The 19,697-nt window shown below is 38.1% G+C and overlaps 1 protein-coding gene across 1 annotated transcript in view; it reads left to right on the top strand.

Annotated features, from left to right (window-relative positions):
• Positions 1–15,673, top strand: part of LOC144707491 (AP-5 complex subunit zeta-1) — a 29,356-nt gene extending 13,683 nt beyond the window's left edge. The window contains exons 7-16 of the mRNA XM_078580620.1: positions 6,519–6,610; positions 6,680–6,826; positions 7,765–7,912; positions 8,042–8,118; positions 9,934–10,005; positions 10,799–10,846; positions 12,427–12,554; positions 14,502–14,661; positions 14,748–14,949; positions 15,490–15,673. Coding sequence (XP_078436746.1) covers positions 6,519–6,610; positions 6,680–6,826; positions 7,765–7,912; positions 8,042–8,118; positions 9,934–10,005; positions 10,799–10,846; positions 12,427–12,554; positions 14,502–14,661; positions 14,748–14,949; positions 15,490–15,539 — 1,124 coding nt within the window. The 3' untranslated portion in view covers positions 15,540–15,673. The remainder of the gene's footprint in view (positions 1–6,518; positions 6,611–6,679; positions 6,827–7,764; positions 7,913–8,041; positions 8,119–9,933; positions 10,006–10,798; positions 10,847–12,426; positions 12,555–14,501; positions 14,662–14,747; positions 14,950–15,489) is intronic.
• Positions 15,674–19,697: the final 4,024 nt, after the last annotated feature.

Genomic DNA, 19,697 nt, shown 5'->3' with positions numbered 1-19,697 from the left:
GTCTCCGGCAGTCACCGGCCGTCTCCGGCCATCGGGTTGTCTCCGGCGGTCACTGGCCATCTCCGGCCGTCTTCTGTCGCCCTAGCTTGGACGGCCCTCGTCGGCCATCCTCAGCTCTACCTCGGCAGTCTCAGCTGCCTCGGTCACCTCCGGCCACCACCGACTGCCTCGGCTGCCTCGGCAGCCTCCGGCGGCCTTGTCGCCTCGGTTTCCACCGGATGCCTTGGTTGCCTCAGCTGCCTCGGTCACCCCGGCCACCACCGACTGCCTCAACTGCCTCGGCAGCCTCCGGCGGCCTCGTCGCCTCGGTTTCCACCGGATGCCTCGGTTGCCTCAGCTGCCTCGGTCACCTCCGGCCACCACCGACTGCCTCGGCTGCCTCAGCAGCCTCCGGCAGCCTCGTCACCTCGGTTTCCACCGGATGCCTCCTGGTGCTCCCACCGCCTCTGCCATCTTTCCAACCATCCTGCTCCACGCTCTACACCGCCTACTACTACATCACAATCTGGGCGTGGATGATGAGCATCCACGCTCCAGCTTGCGGGGGAGTGTTGGGAAATAGGTGGTGTGGCCTATTAGGTCCACTAGACCTTAGCCCACTAAGGGTTCCCTCTCTTAATCCCACATTGATAAAACTCTAATACTCTCTCTCTCTCAGCCCTATATAAGGGCATGTATCCCTTCTTTTCTAAGTGACAGAATTGTGAAGACACTCTTGGGCGAGAATGAGAGAATAGAGGAAGTAGAGAGAAAGAACAGAATTTAAGAGAAAATGTTCAAGTTTTTTATTACTCAAGTAGGTATATATACAGGCCGTTTAACGGCTAATTTACTGTTCATAACGGCTAGTAAAAAACTAGCCGTTATTGTCCCGATTTTAAAATCGGGTAGTGGGCCCCACCGAGCTTGGCCCAAGATATCCCTTTTATTTGACACTCCCCCTCAAGTGCAGGAATGTATACTAGTCATTCCAAGCTTGGACACCAGATATTGCATTTGTTTAACTGGTAAACCCTTTGTAAAGATGTCTGCACACTGCTCCTCTGAGTTGACGTGCTCTGTCCTGAGAATTCCTTGCTCTAGATGATCTTGTATATAAAATCTATCAATGTTCACGTGCTTCATTCGATCGTGATAAACTGGGTCATGAGCAATGCTGATGGCAGACTTGTTGTCGCAGCGTATGATAAGTGGTGTAGAATATGTAATCTTTAAGTCATCAAGTAGGCTTTTGATCCACATTGCTTCATCAATACCCTTTGACATTGCTCTGAACTCAGCTTCAGTACTTGACTTTGCAACCACACTCTGTTTTTTACTTCTCCATGTGACTAGGTTTCCCCCAAGGAATGTACAATATCCCGTAGTAGACCTGTAATCAAGACGAGAGCCAGCAAAGTCAGAATCAGTGTATAAAATAAGATCTAACTTACCTGTTTTCCTGTATGTGATGCCCAGCCCTGGTGTTCCCTTCAAGTACCTGAGAATTCTGTTAACAGCCTGAAAGTGAGAGTTTCTCGGTGAATGCATAAATTGACTAAGTACATTTACCGCATAGCATACGTCAGGTCGTGTATGTGAGAGATATAGTAGTTTTCCCACAATGCTTTGATAAGAACTAATTTCGACCTTAGGGTCATCTTCACTAGTGGTTAATTTGTGATTAACTTCTATTGGAGTTTCGCTTATACGACAGTTCATATGTTTGGTTTCATTCAGAATATCTAGAATATATTTCTGTTGTGTCATTATTATCCCTTTACTAGACCTTGCAAACTCTATGCCTAGGAAATACTTTAGAGGTCCTAATTGTTTGACCTGAAAGTCCTTGTTTAAACGTTTTTCAAGATTCTCTATTTCTATAAGATTGTTTCCAGTGACGATAATGTCATCTACATATACTAATAGAATTGTAATCATTCTATCATCTTGAAGCTTAAAAAACATAGTATGTTCCCCATTGCTTTGTCTATAGCCAAGGCTTTTCATTGCTTGGGCAAACTTTCCAAACCAGGCCCTGGGTGACTGTTTCAAACCATACAAGGCCTTGCGGAGTCGACATACTTTACCTTGACTTAGTTGATCCTCATATCCAGGGGGAATATCCATATAAATCTCTTCCTTTAGTTCTCCATTAAGAAAGGCATTTTTTATGTCATACTGATTTAGTGGCCAGTCTAGATTTACTGCTAATGAAATAAGAATCCTAATGGTATTAATCTTTGCAACTGGAGCAAAGGTTTCTTGATAGTCAATTCCTTATGTTTGTGTATACCCTCTGGCTACCAAGCGTGCCTTATACCTATCTAGACTTCCATCAGATTTACATTTTATCGTATATACCCATCTGCAGCCCACTGATTTTTTGTCCTTTGGTCGATTAACTATCTCCCATGTATTATTCTGTAGTAGTGCCTTCATTTCCTCATCCATAGCTTCCTTCCATCTAATGTTCTTCATGGCTTCAACTGGGGATTTCGGTATTTGAATGTCTTGTATTGTAGTGAGAAATATTTTATATTCAGGTGAGACCTGTTTAAAATTTAAATAGTTTACCATGGAATATGGTACAGGTTTCACACAAGTTCGTTTTTCCTTCCTTAGGGCTATTGGCCAGTCTATCCCACGGTTATCAGTTTCAATTTCAGTAATGTTACCTTTTTCTCCCCCTTCACTCAAGTCCACAGGGTCTGTTGATTTTTCCTTCTTCTTCCTCTGATAGTATTTGGGGTATGGGGTCAATTTGTGTATCCCTTCCAGCTCTCTTGTTGTGACTCCTGTTTCATTTGTTTGATTCATATCCGTAGGTTCGATCTCATTTGTCTCAGCAAGGGAATTGTCAAATTCCTGCTCTGGTAATCTAACTTCTACACGTACTTCTTGGTCAGTATCCATATTTGGTGTTGGTGTCTCTTTACTGGTGAGTAACTGAGTTACATCTTTATGAGCTTCAGTACCATGTGGCTTGTAGTAGAAGGATGTTTCATCAAATACTACATCTTTGGATACAATATACTTTCGAGTAATTGGATGATATAACTTGTATCCTTTTTGAGTAACAGAATATCCAATAAATACACACTTCAAACCTTTTGTAGATAGCTTATTCTGTTTATGCGTATGATTGTATACATAGGCAACACACCCAAAGATTTTAACAGGTAATCCTGTTTTTAGTCGCACATTAGGATAGTGCATTTCCACTAACTCAAGTGGGCTCTTAAAATCTAGAGTCCTTGAAGGAAGTCTATTCACTAAGTGCGTAGCTGTCATGATTGCAAATCCCCATAAGTTTGCTGGGACATTTCCTTGCACTAGTAAAGTTCTTCCCCTGTCCACTATATCACCAATTTTCCTTTCAGCAACTCCATTTTGTTGTGGAGTATAAGGACATGAAGTCTTATGTCTTATACCTTCACTGGTAACAAATTCTAGTAATCCATTGTTTAGGAAATCTTTGGCATTGTCTGTTCTAAGTCCTTGTACTGGATCACCAAATTGTCTCCTGATCAAGGCAACATAACACCTTGATATTTTGAGTCACTTCGTGTTTGTGTTTCTGAAGAAACACCCAGGTATATCTACTATAGTCATCTACACAGACTAGGAAATACTTGAATCCTAGTATATCCTGTTGTGGAGAGGGTCCCCAAACATCGCAGTGAATTATTTGGAAAGGTTTAGTTGAGTAGGATTTACTTGGTGGATAGGTAGTACGTTTAAACTTTCCTAATTGACACACTTCAGATATCAAATTTTCCATCAAACAGTTTTTGAATAAATGCGGATACATTTGTTTTAAGAGGAAGAAAGATGGATGACCCATCCTTTGATGAATCGCCATAAGTGACTCCTTTGATGTAGCAGTAGCTACTGTTCTCGTTTGATCTCCTCCTAAGACTCCATGTTTTTGGCATGGAAGGTAGTAGAGTCCATGTTGGACTTTAGCTAGTCCAATCCTCCACCCGAGTTCCTTATGACACAAATAAGCATCCAGATTATCAAACAGAACAGTATACTCATTTATCTTAGCTAACTGCTGAACAGAGATTAAATTCACAAACAGTTTTGGAACATGTAAAACATTTTTAAGTTTGCCAATTGGATGTATGGCCAAATTGCCTATTCCCACTACTGGAAGTAGTGTTCCATCAGCAGTTTGTACATGCTTCCCAGGAGCAAGTTTTTCATATGTCATGAAGGATTCCTTCCTAGATGACATATGGTCCGTAGCTCCTGAATCTAGGATCCAAGCAGTTGTTAGATCCTTAGTAAACAAAGCTATTTGTGTTAAAAAATCATTGTTACCCGTATTGGCCATTGAGGTGGAGCCGATGACAGAACCAGAGTGAATGATTGTCTTCAAATTTTGAATTTCCTCTATCACCTTCTGGAGGTCCTGCATTGAGGGAAGAGTATTACCAGAATTTTGTTCCTGCTGGGCTAGATGTGCTCTTGCAATGTGGGGAGGCTTTCCATGTAGTTTCCAGCATTTCTCTTTGGTATGTCCTCTCTTTTTGCAGTAGTTACAGAATATACCCTCTTTGTTAGTTTTTTCTTGATCTCCCTTCTGCTGGGGCTGACCTTTTGCTATATAAGCTGTACCTTCAATGGCTCCTTTAACAGAATTCAAACGACTTTCTTCTTGCATCACCTTGGATTCAGCCTCGTCATATGAGGGTTCATCTTCTCGGTTGTAAAGCTGACTCCTGACAAGTTCGAATTCTGGTCTAAGACCATTAAGAAACTGACAGAGGCGATTAGTTGCCTCATGGGCTCTAGCCACTGGATCAGTAGAGGGTGGACGACAATGATCCAGCTCATTGTGAATGTCTCTCAGTTTATTGGAATAGGTAAGCACATCCATGTCTCCTTGCTTGAGAGTATATGACTGGACGATGAGAGTAATTATCTTCGTCTTGTCATGCTTCTTAGAATGATTTCTATGGACGGCTTTCCATAAAGTTTTAGAAGTCGCGTATAATGTATACCTTGTGAGCTGCTCTGAAGAGAGAGAATCAAGCATCCAACCAAATACGAATTCCTCCTCCATGGTCCATCTCTGGAAGTCTGGATGATCTTCGTTTGGAGGATCTTCAGTCAAAAGGTGTAGAAGATTGCGAGGCTTCAAGGCAGCTTGGATTGTTCTTGACCACAGGAGGAGATTGTGGCCATTGAATATATTGCACTTTGCAAGCACCAGAAGATGCGTCAGCCATCGATCCGGGACGATCAACTGGTGCCCAGATGATGTAGACGATACGGCCGGGGCCTGAATCTTCACTGACTCCTCGGTCATGGTGTAGACGCAGCGGAAGCAATTCTCTGGACGCTTTAGGTAGCCTCCCGTAGGATGCTCTTAAGCTCCAAAAAACAAAAAATATCAAATGCAAGATCAGAGATCCTGCTCTGATACCATGACAGAATTGTGTAGACACTCTTGGGCGAGAATGAGAGAATAGAGGAAGTAGAGAGAAAGAACAGAATTTAAGAGAAAATGTTCAAGTTTTTTATTACTCAAGTAGGTATATATACAGGCCATTTAACGGCTAATTTACTGTTCATAACGGCTAGTAAAAAACTAGCCGTTATTGTCCCGATTTTAAAATTGGGTAGTGGGCCAAACCGAGCTTGGCCCAAGATATCCCTTTTATTTGACACTAAGTAACCAAGTTCTATCCATTTTATCTTCTTCAACACTATCAATAAAACGTCAAACATGAAACCACTAGATTTCGTATAAAATTATCCCTGGGTTATTTCAGTTTCCAAAGATCTTAGAGTTGTTTTTGTACCAGTCTTGCTAAAGTTTGGGATAATTTTGTGGGCACCAGGAGATATTATTGAGATGTTTCTGTTTTGTTCAATGCCTTCAGTTTTTTTGATGACTGGGAAATCTGAGGCATTTTTAATATTCCCTTCATTCTGTATTCACGCTTTCTTTTTCTCATAAATTTGTGATTTTGTTTGTTCAAAGAAATACTATATGTCTGGTCCCCCATCTCTGGTCTACAACTTTATTTGATGATCGTATATTAGGGTCCTGATCTAATAACTTTTGCAGTCCTGCCCTAAAACATTTGGGGCCCTGCCACCATTTAGCATATGGAAAATAATCTTCTTTCGTGTATTCTTTTTCTTTTGAGAGCGGGAGAAGGATTAGGTGACAGCAAACCCAATGGCAGACTTCCCAATTTGTAACTGTGTACTTTGTGAATTACTCATCTATGCCAGTAAAATAGATCTTAATCCACTGCATTAATAGGTATGCTTTTAGTAAATTGATCCATTTCGTTGGGTGCAACACGAAAAATAATCTGTGCAGCATGCAGTTTATGAATCTGTCCAGATATATGTATTGTACTGTTGTCTACTCCTTACAGCTCTATTTGGACTTGTATAGTCAGATTTCTCGATCATACAAACAGTGATATAAACATGTGTCCTTATTTTCATTTGATCTCTCCTCATTTTTTATCTTCCATGGGTTAGTAACATCGGTAGACTTGTGATAACAGTACTTGTGATGGCACTGGAAAAAGTCGGGAGAAACTCAGGCACACTCGTGGGAAGTAGTATTGCAACAATCCAGAAGAGCACTGCACCAGAAGTAAGGGCCCATTTTTCCTAATTAGGTTTTGTGCCCACCCTATACTTATAAATATTTTTCTATTTTCAGATGCTTCTGGCTCTTATGGATGAAGCATATACAGGAACAACCATAAAAGATAGAGGGGCTAGCTCAGGATCTGATGACAACGACTCAATCGACGTTGCAGATTCACTTTTTCTTGACCTTCTCAAGGATGAGAATGATGGGTTAGCTGTAAGTTATCATAAGTTCAATATTTCCACTAGGGTTTTCCTTTATTTTAGAACAGTGAATCTAATATACCCATTCAGATTTTAGCCATTAACTGCATAAAACATTACTTGAAGTGTTTTAATAGAAAAAATGTTTGATCCTTTCATAAAAGAGCTTAGATTCTTTGAGGAATGGAAATATAAATATTCTTTCCTTTAATGCCTCTGACATTTGTTTGCGATCTCTTGGGTAAAATTTCGTTGTGTAATGGTGCTTGAATAACAAGTACTGTAGTGCTGATTTCACTTTCACCGCATGGGCCTTCGTGTTAGTAATAAAATTGCGACATCTGGAGCTGGCCAGTGAGCCTGCACCCGGACCGCAACCCCCCCGACGGTTCCCCCGCCGAGCCCGCACCCGGACCGCATCAAATATCTGAGAAAAATGATGCTACGAGTATTTATACTGTGCCTCATCCCAAATATATATGTTTCAAGACTAAAAAATTCATCATGAAGTTTTGGAGAGAAAAAAAGGGAGTAAAGGAGAAGCATATAAAGATTAAGGAAGTGAAAAATGACTTGAAGTGAGAAGAAAGGACATCTTTAATCATAATTGAGAAAAAAAGAGGATCACTCATGAATCAGGAGGGACGATCATAAAGATGATTCACTACTCTAAGAGAGAGCGGAGGCTCATGGTATAATCTATTTCCTTAATTGGATTAAAGTTCATGAGAAATAAAAAGGAAAGCTCCCCCCGTCAACAAGCACCCTCCGTCATAGTTCAATTATGAATAACCAAACTTTTGTTTAATGACGTTGCATTGCATATTTAATGATAAAATGAAAACTTCTGCAACTCAATCATTTTCAAAGTACCACAAGATCTTTGCAAAATTATATTAAAATTAATTAGTTTTTATTTATTTAACCATGTTCACCTTTTTACATATTCAGGCACGAGATTGGATGTCTCCTGATATGGACGCGGCTCTACAGGCCTCTGTAAATGCCACGCAGTCGGATAGGCTAAGGCAGGCTCTCCGGATGACACCAAATTACCTAGATGTTTATTTTCGCGTTGCTCTATGGGATGCCAGTGATTGTATGTTTTTTCTATTTTGAGGTCTCGGCTTTTTACTGCTTGTATCAGTATATTTTTCAGTTTTCCTTTATAATTAATGGAACATTAGGTCTAGAATCCAAAATTTTGACTTTTTTGGTCTTTCTGCAGCCTTGGTTTGTGCTCTAATTCCACTTCTGATGTCCAGAAATGCCGCGTTATTTCCTGATAAGTTTTTTGCTTTTGAGGCGAGTGATTCAACCTTTTTTGCATAACCTTAGGCATTATCTTTTTTCTCTCTGTTACCAACACGTTTTGAAGATTTCAATCCTAAGTTGGACTTTAAAATCATCCAAACAAACCATTTGTGTAATTACTTGCAAAGTCCACTAGTTTTTTTGTGGGCCATGATTATCGTTCTTAACAAAATCCACTATTGTGATTAAGTCTTAAGTAATGTCTATTTTTTTTCTATGCTTTCTGTTGTCTGTTGAGGAACCTATGAAATAGCCTTGTGATTAAATTCTATTGTTTTTATTTGTCAAGATTCCGGGTTCAATTGTTGACCCTTTTATACATTAAATGATGTTTTATGTAAAATTCTTTTATGTTTCATTGCTTTTGAAGCATTTGTGCAAAATTCGTGTTTAGATCTTCAATTAAATGAACACATGCCGGTAACACTTTCATTGGTCAAACGATCATGAATTGCCATTCTTTCTCCCCTTTTAGCCGTATCGTTTATTATCATTTAGTTATTGGCTCTGGTTACTTGAAAATACTTGACCATCATATCTGCCTGATGAAATCAACTTTTAAAAAATTGTCTATAATATTCCAACCTTTTCCCCTTTTTTAAAGTGTGCATTAAAGATTATGACGGGACAATGATCTATTTACGAGTAGTCTGGAGGATAAAATTCCACCTGTTATTATAAGTTCTTTCAGTTTGCCTTACACAAGTATCTGTTTGTGATATGTATGTATGAATATGATAATAATTGTTTCATTTGTAGTTAGGTATGCACCTAAGTTACACACAGGTTATTACTGCACTTATCCAGAAACTAGTTCTCCTTTACTTCGGAAAATGATAAGAGCAGAGATAGATTTTTAGTTTGTATTTAAATTTTTTTTCTAGGATTTTTCTAGTTTTTAAATCTTATTGTGTTGAATAGACGAAAAGGTCATGACTGTGCCATTAATAGTAAGGAAATGGTACGATTCAGCATGTTATCTTTCAGATATCAAACTGTTAGCATAATATCTTTATTTTAAGTATAAAAAATGCATTGGGAAGCAGGAACTACAAGTTAGAGAATCTGGGGTAAATTATAATTTGTTCCATGTCATAGCAGAAGCAACGTCCATTGCCTATCATCCTTGCATTTTGGGAGGTAAGAATTATAATAAGATCCTTTGGAGGACTTTTCGTAAAGAAGGAGCCCACAAGGTCAAGCCTGGATAACTATTGGGCCTGTCCTAGTCTAGGGGCCTTATATCTTTTTATACCTCTATTTTGTCCATAGTATCATGTTATGAACGCTTAGGGTTTCTATGAAGAATTTGGTTGCTTTTTTGATCGCCTGAGCTGCATCCGGCTACAAGATGCCCTACTGCATCTGGCAGGGTGAAGAACTGTGATATGTTGTTTTCATACAATATAGCAGTAGGCCCAAGAAGGTGCTCGCCTTTTAGACACACATGAGAATAATGTCACATGTGTGGGAGAACCTTTAAATAAGCATAGGCGGGAGAAGAAAGCCCTGAACGTCCATGCAACGGAGAGACCGGAGCATTTAATATGTCATTTCTTCATCTATGTTTGTGATTTATACAATATACATTGTAATTCTATTCGAGAACCAAAATCAAATTGCCAAACTTGGAAATATTTTTCATGGTCAAATCTCTTAAATCTTTGATGTGAGGTAGACATCTCAAACTATCACTATCTTCTTCCTCTCTTTCCCGTCTAACTTTCTCTCTAGTAGGGTTCCTCGTTGGTAACCTATCATATTATTGGGTACGAATCTTAATCTTGTATTTGCATTGTATTTTAGGTGAGGAAGAGGTCCTTGGAATTTATTCTGGATGTGTTTCAACGTTGGCCGGAATTTATTGCATTGTTGAAGGTATCAAACTGCACTCGTTTGATTGCCATATGGTAGATTTATTATGAATACTTTTCTTGGAATAAAATACAATTATAATATGGAAAATATTTTTTAGAATTCAGAATCCATTTTTTTCTTTTATGACTTTTGTAATTTAATCATCTCGTTCTGAAAATTTAGTTATATAATCCTTTAACTTCTATTACTTTTATGGTTGTAAATGGGTTTCGTTCTTAAGATCCAAACCCTCTCTGTAATCTATATGAAGGGTTCTCTCCGTATGGAAGAATTCGAGCAGCTTTTGGAAGAACGACCCTGTGCACCAGTGCTCCTTTTCTTTCTCTCTTCTTCTTCCTCTTCCCTGGCTCGTTTTCTCTCTCCATCGTTGATGCCCAAACCAAGTTCATCTGCAACATCTTCGGGAAGACATCTTAAGGGAAGGGTGTTCAACAACAAAGTGCTTTGACAGCCCTCACATATTACACCTCTCCGTTACTCTTTTTAAAATGTTGATCGCAAGAAAGCCCATATTATGTGCCTGTTTCATTTCTTGAATCATTTACCTTAAGGACGTTTTGGTCAATTGCCTCACTGCAGATTGACGCCACCTTTACTTTGGTTAACTTCCACCATTATTTCATTAAATAGATACTCAATATCTTTTATTAATTGCTTTTAAGCTTGTCTTCAGCTTGTTAGGCCTTTGATGAGTTTTCCTATGTTTTCTGAGTTCTATCATTATATCTTATTGTGAATTATATTTCAAAAAAAAATCTTTTTGTGAATCGTTTTTTTCTGGACTATCTTGCAGAAGCCTATCATTGATAGACTTACCGAGGCATGTGGTACACCTGAAAAGGTAATGGTTTTTTTTCCTGTTTCCTACTTATGAATGATACTGATACTTGATCATTGGAGTTTGCTGCGGTACTTTTTTTTTATATTATTTGCTCATTTTATGGCTTGTTAAAATTAATATTTTCTTTCCATTCTCTTCGTTGTTCGTCTTGGTTTCTGATACACTTCTCTTCGTCTTGGATGTCGTCAGATAGTAGGTTGAACAAGAAATTCAAGAATCAACTTCTGAGTGGACAGCGTTCAGTTGTAGAATTCAAGAAAGAGAAGAGAAATGGTAGTATCTAGGGAACAAGGGAGGACAGAAAGAAGAAATCGAACTAGGGGGGTCGAATGCAACAACCCTACCCTCTGGATCGGGAAGCTCAACTGAATTCAAGATACCTTCCCGCTTTCCCCTTATGCTTATTTATAGCCCCATTATGTTGACCATTTAGCTCCTAGTTTACCGACGACGCTTGGTCCTCTGGTAGGTCCGAGGTAGTCTCGTATCAGTTTCATTGTTATTTTTTAACTTGTGGGAGACAAACGTTAAATTGAGTTTCAAGCTCAGGTGTAGACACATTCATAGTTTTATCCTTAACTCTAGCTACAAAATTTCACCTATAACCTTTTTCTTTAACTCTAGCTACAAAACTTCACCTATAACCTTTTTCTTTTTTCTTGGCACAGCCACAAAGAAAGTGAAAGTTGTTTAGGACCAGTACTGGAAAATGAGTGACCTTGTGCTTGGGTACTGCGCACCGTTTTTCTCTTGAGTTAGGGTTTTGGTGCCAAAAAGATATCTTTAATCACCTGGACTGGTTTAAATACTAGGCCTAATTGTAATATCCAGATTATCTAGATTTATCATTTGTCTTATTTTTGATTGAGAGAAACGAGAATAGGTCACTTACAACACTTGAAGCATTTTACAAGTTAAGAGAAGAACAAATGAAATAAGAACAGCTTCTTTGTGGAAAGTTCACTGACAGAAGTTGAACTTTCTTTGTGGCTGCTTCTCTGCGTTCACTTTTAACATTTCTAGTATTTCAAATACTAGGCCTAATTGTAATAGTACTACTATTTCTTATCTTCAGCTCCTAAGATCACCAAAAAAAGAAGCTATCGTCCAGATGGAATAACCGGTGCTCATCTCCATAGCATGAAAAATATCCCAGTTTAAGTAGGACTTGTCAGAATAATAAATGGTGGAGACACAGTCTCACCATTACCAAACCTTAGCTGACAAGTGGGGAGGTAGAGACATGGAGAAAGAACAAAACAACACAACACACTTCTAATGCTTTCCTGTGTATCCTACGTATAAATAATGATGAAGGACAATAAAATAATGAGGCAATAAAAGAAAGGGAGTGACGATCTTTTGCTAACAGAAGTCCAAGTTTCCTTGAAAGAAGATTAAATCCACGTTTCAGTCTGCCAGTCATTAACATTAAATCTGATTTATTTTTTATATGAAAGCAGAAATGTTAGCTGACTTAGTCAAGCATTAATTAATTTCCAAGTTCGAGTTTTGAAGAATTATATTTTGGTAATGTGTTCACTGGATTTCTCTGATGGATTCTTTTTTTATCCTCGCAGACTGAGCTGGCTCTGTACCTATGTTGGGCCATTGGGGAGCATGCAGGCGGAGGGATCTCTCACAAAGATGATGCTCGCGAGCTCTTTGAGAGCTTAGAATTACTTCTCTACGAGAACATATCATCCAGGTTGGTAATGCAGTCCCAGCCTGGATAATATTATTATTATTGCTGCGCCCGGCGAGAAACGTCTCTTCTTTCGGTTTATTCACTGATCTGAACTTAGCACTTTTTAATGTTATTCTTATCCACTTTTTGCTCCCGCTCGTAAACTGGCGCCTAAAGTCTGCTTGTACCACTCCTGATTAATTCTTGACCTTGTAACCTGGGGCTAGGCATTCACAGAAAAATGTCTTCGTATATGGGTAGGAAACTGATACGAACCTGGCTGGTTCGTATCGGGGAGAAGACGAGGAGAGAGGGAGAAGGCGCCGGGATGGACGTCGGCGTGGCGGGATGGACTACGGCAGGTGGAGGCAGGCGGAGTGGACGTCGCCTACGTGAGGGGTCCGGCGGAGTGGACGTCGGCGGAGGGAGAAGGCGCCGGGATGGACGTCGGCGTGCCGGGATGGACTATGGCAGGTGGGGGCAGGCGGAGTGGACGTTGCCTACGTGAGGGGTCTGGCGGAGTGGACGTCACCGGAGGGAGCCAAACACATTTCTGGAATACTTCTTGGCTGGCTGCCCTCCTCAAGGGAGGGCTGCTCTATTTAAAGGAATTACAAAGAGGTCCAAATGACCTAAATGCCCCTACTGGGCTAAATGATGGAAAGCCCTTGATACGTCGGAGTCGTATCAGAAACCATTCTTGTTAAAAGAGTGTGGCATTTTCTCTGTTCCCTCAGCCAACTCCCAAGGAAGGGTCGCGGACGGATGATGATCCATCATCCATTTTTTCTGTATTGTCATCAGTCATCCATCCTGACCTCGGATGGGAAATGGAAGGAAAGCCTTTGTGCCTTCCATTCTGTCTCGTTCCTTCATCAGGCGGTGCTGATTTACTGTTGATATACAACTGTCCATCTGTTCAGTCATCTAATCCATTTGTCCCTCAGATAGCAACGGAAAAAACCGTAGACCTGCTGATCTGTGTCTCGTCCAACCTATTCCATCTTCTGTTCCCCCTTCATGGTCCTTATTTCATTGTCTCTTCTTCTTTCTGCCTATCTATCTCTCTCTCTCTCTATCTCTTTCTCTTTGTATCTATCTATTTATTTATCTCTCCCCTCCAGATTATGGAGTTACTCATGGAATTTGCCACCCCACTCTGTTCTCTCCATGCTCTATTCTATCTTCTACTGTCTATCTATTTCCCTATTTTTAATCTCTATTGAGTTGTACATACATTTTCCACCCATCTCTATTCTCTCCTTGCTCCATTATCTTTTTCTCACTACGCCTTCCTATGGAGTAATATTCAGATTTTCCATCTTGCTCTCGTCTCTCCATTCTTATTCTATCTTCCACTATATCTATCTATTTATCTCTCTACTAACTCTCCATGGAGTAATACATGTATTTAGTGCCCTTATCTCTTCTCTCCAGCCAAATTATCTCTTCCAATATCTATCTATGTATCTTTCTATATGTGTATCTATCTATCTCTCTACTCCTGCATATGGAGTTACACGTGGGTTTTACCAACCCACTCTCTTCTCTGCACCTCCATCTCTTCTGCTATCTATATCTCCACCCCTACTTTCTATGGAATTAAACATATATTTGCCACCCTTCTCTCTTCTCTCCACGCGCCATTTGCTCTTCTGCTATCTAGCTATCTGATAGGATCCCAACTGGGATCATATCAGGAACGGCTAACCCTGGCGGGATGGACGACGCCGGGGAGACGAGAGAGGCAGAGAGTGGCGGAGTGGACGTCATCGAGAGAGAAGGAGACTATTGGAAGTGAAATTCAACTAACTCATGTCCTGCCCTCCAACGGGGAGGGCTACATATTTAAAGGGAAACGTCAAGGAAATGCAAAAAGACGATAATGCCCCTATCTTTCTACTACTCCTTATAGAGTCATACATGCATTCAGACATCTCCATTTTAAGGTTTCTCTCGTTTGGGCAGCCGATTGGGTCTCAGCCAGGAGGCAGCCCTCAGCATAAATGCGGCAGCGGCCTGGAAGTCTTCTCAATCAAGGCTGCTCTGCTTCGTTGTTACCGCAATTGCCAAGCTAGCCACTTTACATCATGAACTTCTTCCCAGGGCTCGAGTATCACTTGCAAAGGTTTATTTTCTCTTACCTCTGAACTCTTAATTCTTCACCATTTCTTTCCACTTTTAAAAGCTGAGAAATTAAGATTCTTCTTAAAGGTGGCTAGATCTCATAACTTGGGTAAAACAGTATGGAAGAGGGCATGTGACTTCCTGGCATTGATGGATGAACCGGCCATCTGTATGTCTATTCTTGGGCCCCCAAATGTGAAGGAAAAAGGCCCTGGTGTGGTCAACTGGAATGAAGCAGGTTCGAAGATGATTGCTCATATCCCGTTCTACATTCTCAAGGATCATGAAGGTAAGGCATCTGCCCATGTTTATCTCGAATGTTGTTGAAAATTTTTTCTATCAAAGTTTGGATGGAGAAAATGAAAGATCAACACAGTGCATATTTGACTCTCTCTCTTAGGAAAAAAAGCAAAATTAGAGCTAAAAACCCATTGTTTCAAATTTCTTGGGGTGATTGGATTTCAAATCTTTACCTGTTGACTTTTGGAAATGCTCAGAGGAGGCATAAACCGTAAATGTCTCGCTTTCATCAACATTATGTCCTCTTTAAACATGCAAAATGGAAATTACACTTCCGTAGATTTAAAGATAAACTAACTTTTCCAATGAGTTGTAGACACTTCGTAACAACACGCTCGTAGGTTTTCATGAATTCGTACTCTGGAAACACCTCGAGTGTGCTATTTATTTATTTCATCTTGACCTTTTGGGTAATTATGCATCTTGTTGTTTCTATAGTGGCTTCATCTTTTTCTTTTTCTTTTTGGTGAAAGATAGCTTCATTTCTTTCTAAAATCTTATGAACCTGATTTTTATTCTTTTCTTGCAGGTCCTCCGTTCTTTGATTTCTCATTTTCAGATATCATACATATGCCTTAGGCAGTCTCGCGTGCCGCATGGTTGTAGATCACCTGACAAAGGCATGTATGAAAAAGATAGTTTTTTTCAACCTCTTAAAACGTTTTCAGTGTTCTTTCTCTATTTATAATTTATATTTCATCTGATTTTCATTTTATGGGGTCTATTTCTTCTAAATTATTGAGACTACCTAGAAATAACTCGTAGTGGATTTTTTGTCAGTAAGTAAAGAGGTATCAAATGATTTAAGTGGATTTTTTTTGTATTTATCTTAATATAAGCAGCTGTTTTATTGGTTATCATATCTCTGGTAGAATTTACTATTGCAAAATATTTAACACGTGTGAACATTGTTATCTTAACTAATTGGCTGAAGCATGCTAAGATGTCGACACATTTTGACAGTCAAGGTGATTTTTCTTTGAATTTTGAAAATCATAACAACGGCGTCTATTTGCATAAACTTTGTCTAAAAGATCTCTACGAATCAAACATGATTGGCTATGTATCTCGTCCGAGATTAGGTTTTATGTTTGGATAAATTTTGGAAATGATGTTTTCTCTGCAAGTTCATATTGGAAAAACTGTGAAATGGATACCTAGAAGCATCAGATATTCTCCCACAGTAAAATAATTTGTGAGAAAACTCATACATAGAGCCAAAGATATCGGGCATATGCACGTTATAAATTTTTTTTTTGAATTAGTATTGAATAAAGGTACAAAATATGTAAATTAAGCATGCAAAAATTGGATAAGCAAAATTCAGGATTAATATGTATAAGCTGACAAGTTAAATATCAAAATTTCTTCATTAAATAAATTGTGTGATGCCAATGGAACTTAAGTGATGTATTTTGATTAAATCAATAAATAAATCATTATCTTTAAATTTTTGGAAGAAAAAGACCTTGCTCTATGGGCAACCCCTCCAATGGTTTCTGCCATGTGGACCGCTGGTTGTGAAACCCTAGACCAATAGAATCTGCCGGCTTTGTGATCGAGAGTGGCAGGTTTCAGAGGCAGTCGAACTTTTTTCTATTCCTCTTCCTTTTTATGTTTCAGTATTCAATAAAAAAATACATTTTCTTTACTTCTACCTATTCCCTGCAGCTCACAAAGTAAGGCTAAAAAAATAAGTAAGGTATTTGCTTGACTTGAGATGTCAAGATATAATGGGAATTTCAGTAAAAGTTTCACAAGTGTCCACAAGCTGAACAATTTGTACATCAACTAATTAAGAAAGACTGATGTAACTTATTTCATGCATGGAGAATAGTTAATAAAAAATATAGATGTAATTATTTCAATTCATCTTCTATGATGGAGAATAATTAATCTCTTCTGTTTTATTGACCAGATTTGATGACTGAATCTTTCAAATTTTGGGTGTCATTTTGATAAAATTAAATAATTGTATTTCATATAAAAAAACACCAATGTATTGAAATAATTACATCTATATTTTTTATTAACTATTCTCCATGCATGAAATAAGTTACATCAGTCTTTTTTAATTAAGTTACATATATATTTTTTAATTAGAAATGAGGGAAAATAATAAGATTCTTGCTTTATAGATTATATTATGCAGTTCTATGTAATGTTTGTTAGTCTTAAAACTATATATTTATATTTTGTAAATAGTATGTACATCAGGAGGAAAGAAATGCATAGTATTGTAACTAGCGATTCCTGGTATTACCCATCCACCAGGGGAGTTTATAAACAAATAAAGGCCCTAAGTATCATTTTCTTTACTTAGATATACCATAAGACCAACAAGTTCATTCAAGTCCACGCTATCAGCCTCTTGTCCTAAAAGAATAATTTTTATCAATAAAGTCTGTTGATTAGGACAAAAAAATTATCCTTTAGGAACCATCCATTTAACTTTTGATGCATATGCTTCCACAGTGACAAATCAATGTTCTGGTCCCAACCCTATTTCTTTTATTTTCTAACAGCTTTTAGGGAATTTCTATTTGTAGTCGATTGTCAAGTTTTCAAGAAACCTCATCTCATGAGTTTTTTCTTCGTTCCCTAGGAACCGTATAGAATCTGGAAAATATTTTAAAAATTTTAACTAACCTCACATTATATATTTTCTTATTGAAATTGAAATCAATATGTTATTTTCTTTTTCCTAAATTGGGCCCTTTTAATTTTTTTAAGTTCATGCTATACTCATGGAAAATTGTTTCAATGCCGCTTCTTTTTATACAATTTATTTTTCAATTAGTTTCCTGCTTTCTAGAAAACTATCTGATATATTTTTCTTTAGAATATTCCATTTTTTGGAAACTTCATAGCTGGCCCAGGAAAATATTTGCCCAGAACTTGACAGATCTGGAGGGAATATTATGTCGAAGTTTAATGTTTAGCATAGTCCTTGAAATTAAGGCCTAAATCAATATTATCCAAAATATTCTTTCATAGAACATAGATAAATGTTGTTTTGGGTTTCTTATAATGTTGTATTCAATATTTTGGAGAAATATTGAAAGCTTTTGATAAATGAGGCTTACATATGTTCACACAACTGTAAAATAATCCTATCATGCCTTGAGGAGTTATCGATAAATATTCCTGCTACTTTTAAATGAAAATATCCAAGTTACAATCTTATAAATGCTCATTATTGAGATATGAAATGCCCACCAAATTGATCCTATAACTTGAGGCATAGAATTCATGGAGTGAGGTCAATATTTATCCTGGAAGAACAAAAAACATTTGTCGGTCATAAATTCCTAAACGAATAACTGTTTTACCTATACATGTCTTATCATTGGGGATAGACGAAAAAACTTCAACAACTAGCACTTCATGAATCACATAAATCAATTTTTACTCTTGGAACACCATATAACCTAATGTCAGATAAGTCCAAAGTTCAGGTGTTTTAATTAATTTTAATTTTAATTCATTCAATAATCTTTCTATGATTCTTGCCTTAAGTTACTCTCTGATAAGTATAGGGAAAGGGATTGATCCACATGGAGGTAATATATTATGTTCAGAATTTTTCTAGGCCTTTAAATGGTAAAATTGAATTTTGAATGAGAATATTTTGTTGAATTCTTTAAGTTTTCTAGAATTCATTTCTAAGGATACTCAAGAAGGACATCACAATATACTAAAATAATATCGCTATCTAGTCCGACGCATATGAGTATGATGAATCATGTTGCCATTAATGTGGATACACTAAGGAAAGATAGTGGATGCTCTTTACACAAAGAGTTCACTGAATGATACATATGATTCCCAAACAATATTAAAGAAAATTTTAAATCAGATTGATTTATCTCTTGGTTGTGTAAATTGTCTTTCGACCCGAGACAACAAAGACATCTTTTCGACAAACGATTGTACTTTGATCATGACCTACGAGTTCCTAATCATACAACTCAAAACATTCTTAGGTTGGGTGAAACAAGAAGTTCACAAAGATGATTGAGTGGTCAAGATGGGATTCTCTATCCTTAGTATAAGAGGAAATAATTTAATGAAGCCAATGGGATGAAGTCCTTTGTCAAGGTAGTGGAATATTGGAGATGAGTTTTCTTTTTATTTCTGAATCAGCACTAATTCGGATGACCGATTAGGGTTTGAAAGTTGACCATATGCTAAGCTGTCGTAGGAGTTTCAAGCTGGTGAAAGACTATACATTCACATAACCGATCTAATTTTATGCATGCGATCATACTTTAAGGGTTAATTGAGGCATCATTATGTCCATACTTCTAATTTTAATGTGAAGTTATATTTGATAGATCAATTCATTCCTCCTACTAATCTTACACTTCTATTATAAATTTTACATAATCTACAAGCCCAATTGTGATTCCAAAAGGTGTAATTGGTTTTTGGGCTTAAATATTCTCTTGAGTGCATTGGTTTACATCATAGGGATAATTAAACTAAAAAATACAGAATGAAGAAAAAAAATGGAATGTCCAACAGCGTCTAGAAGCCAAGTAAGGTAGTATATCAGCGCTCAAGCCTACCGCAGGTCAGTAGTGTTGGGGCACATGTAGCTGTTGTGATAAAAAAATGCAGCACAAGGACTGATAGTGGCCCAGGTGTAGCGAGCAAAAGCAAAAAACAATTGACCCCATAATAGGCCCAATAACCGAAGAGAGTGCATGTGTAGGAAGAATATTCGATTGATGA

This window comes from Wolffia australiana, chromosome 9, assembly GCF_029677425.1.
Source record: "Wolffia australiana isolate 7733 chromosome 9, ASM2967742v1".
Lineage (NCBI taxonomy): Eukaryota > Viridiplantae > Streptophyta > Magnoliopsida > Alismatales > Araceae > Wolffia > Wolffia australiana.
Note: the sequence above shows the minus strand (reverse complement) of the source record. Positions and strands in the feature narration are given on the sequence as shown.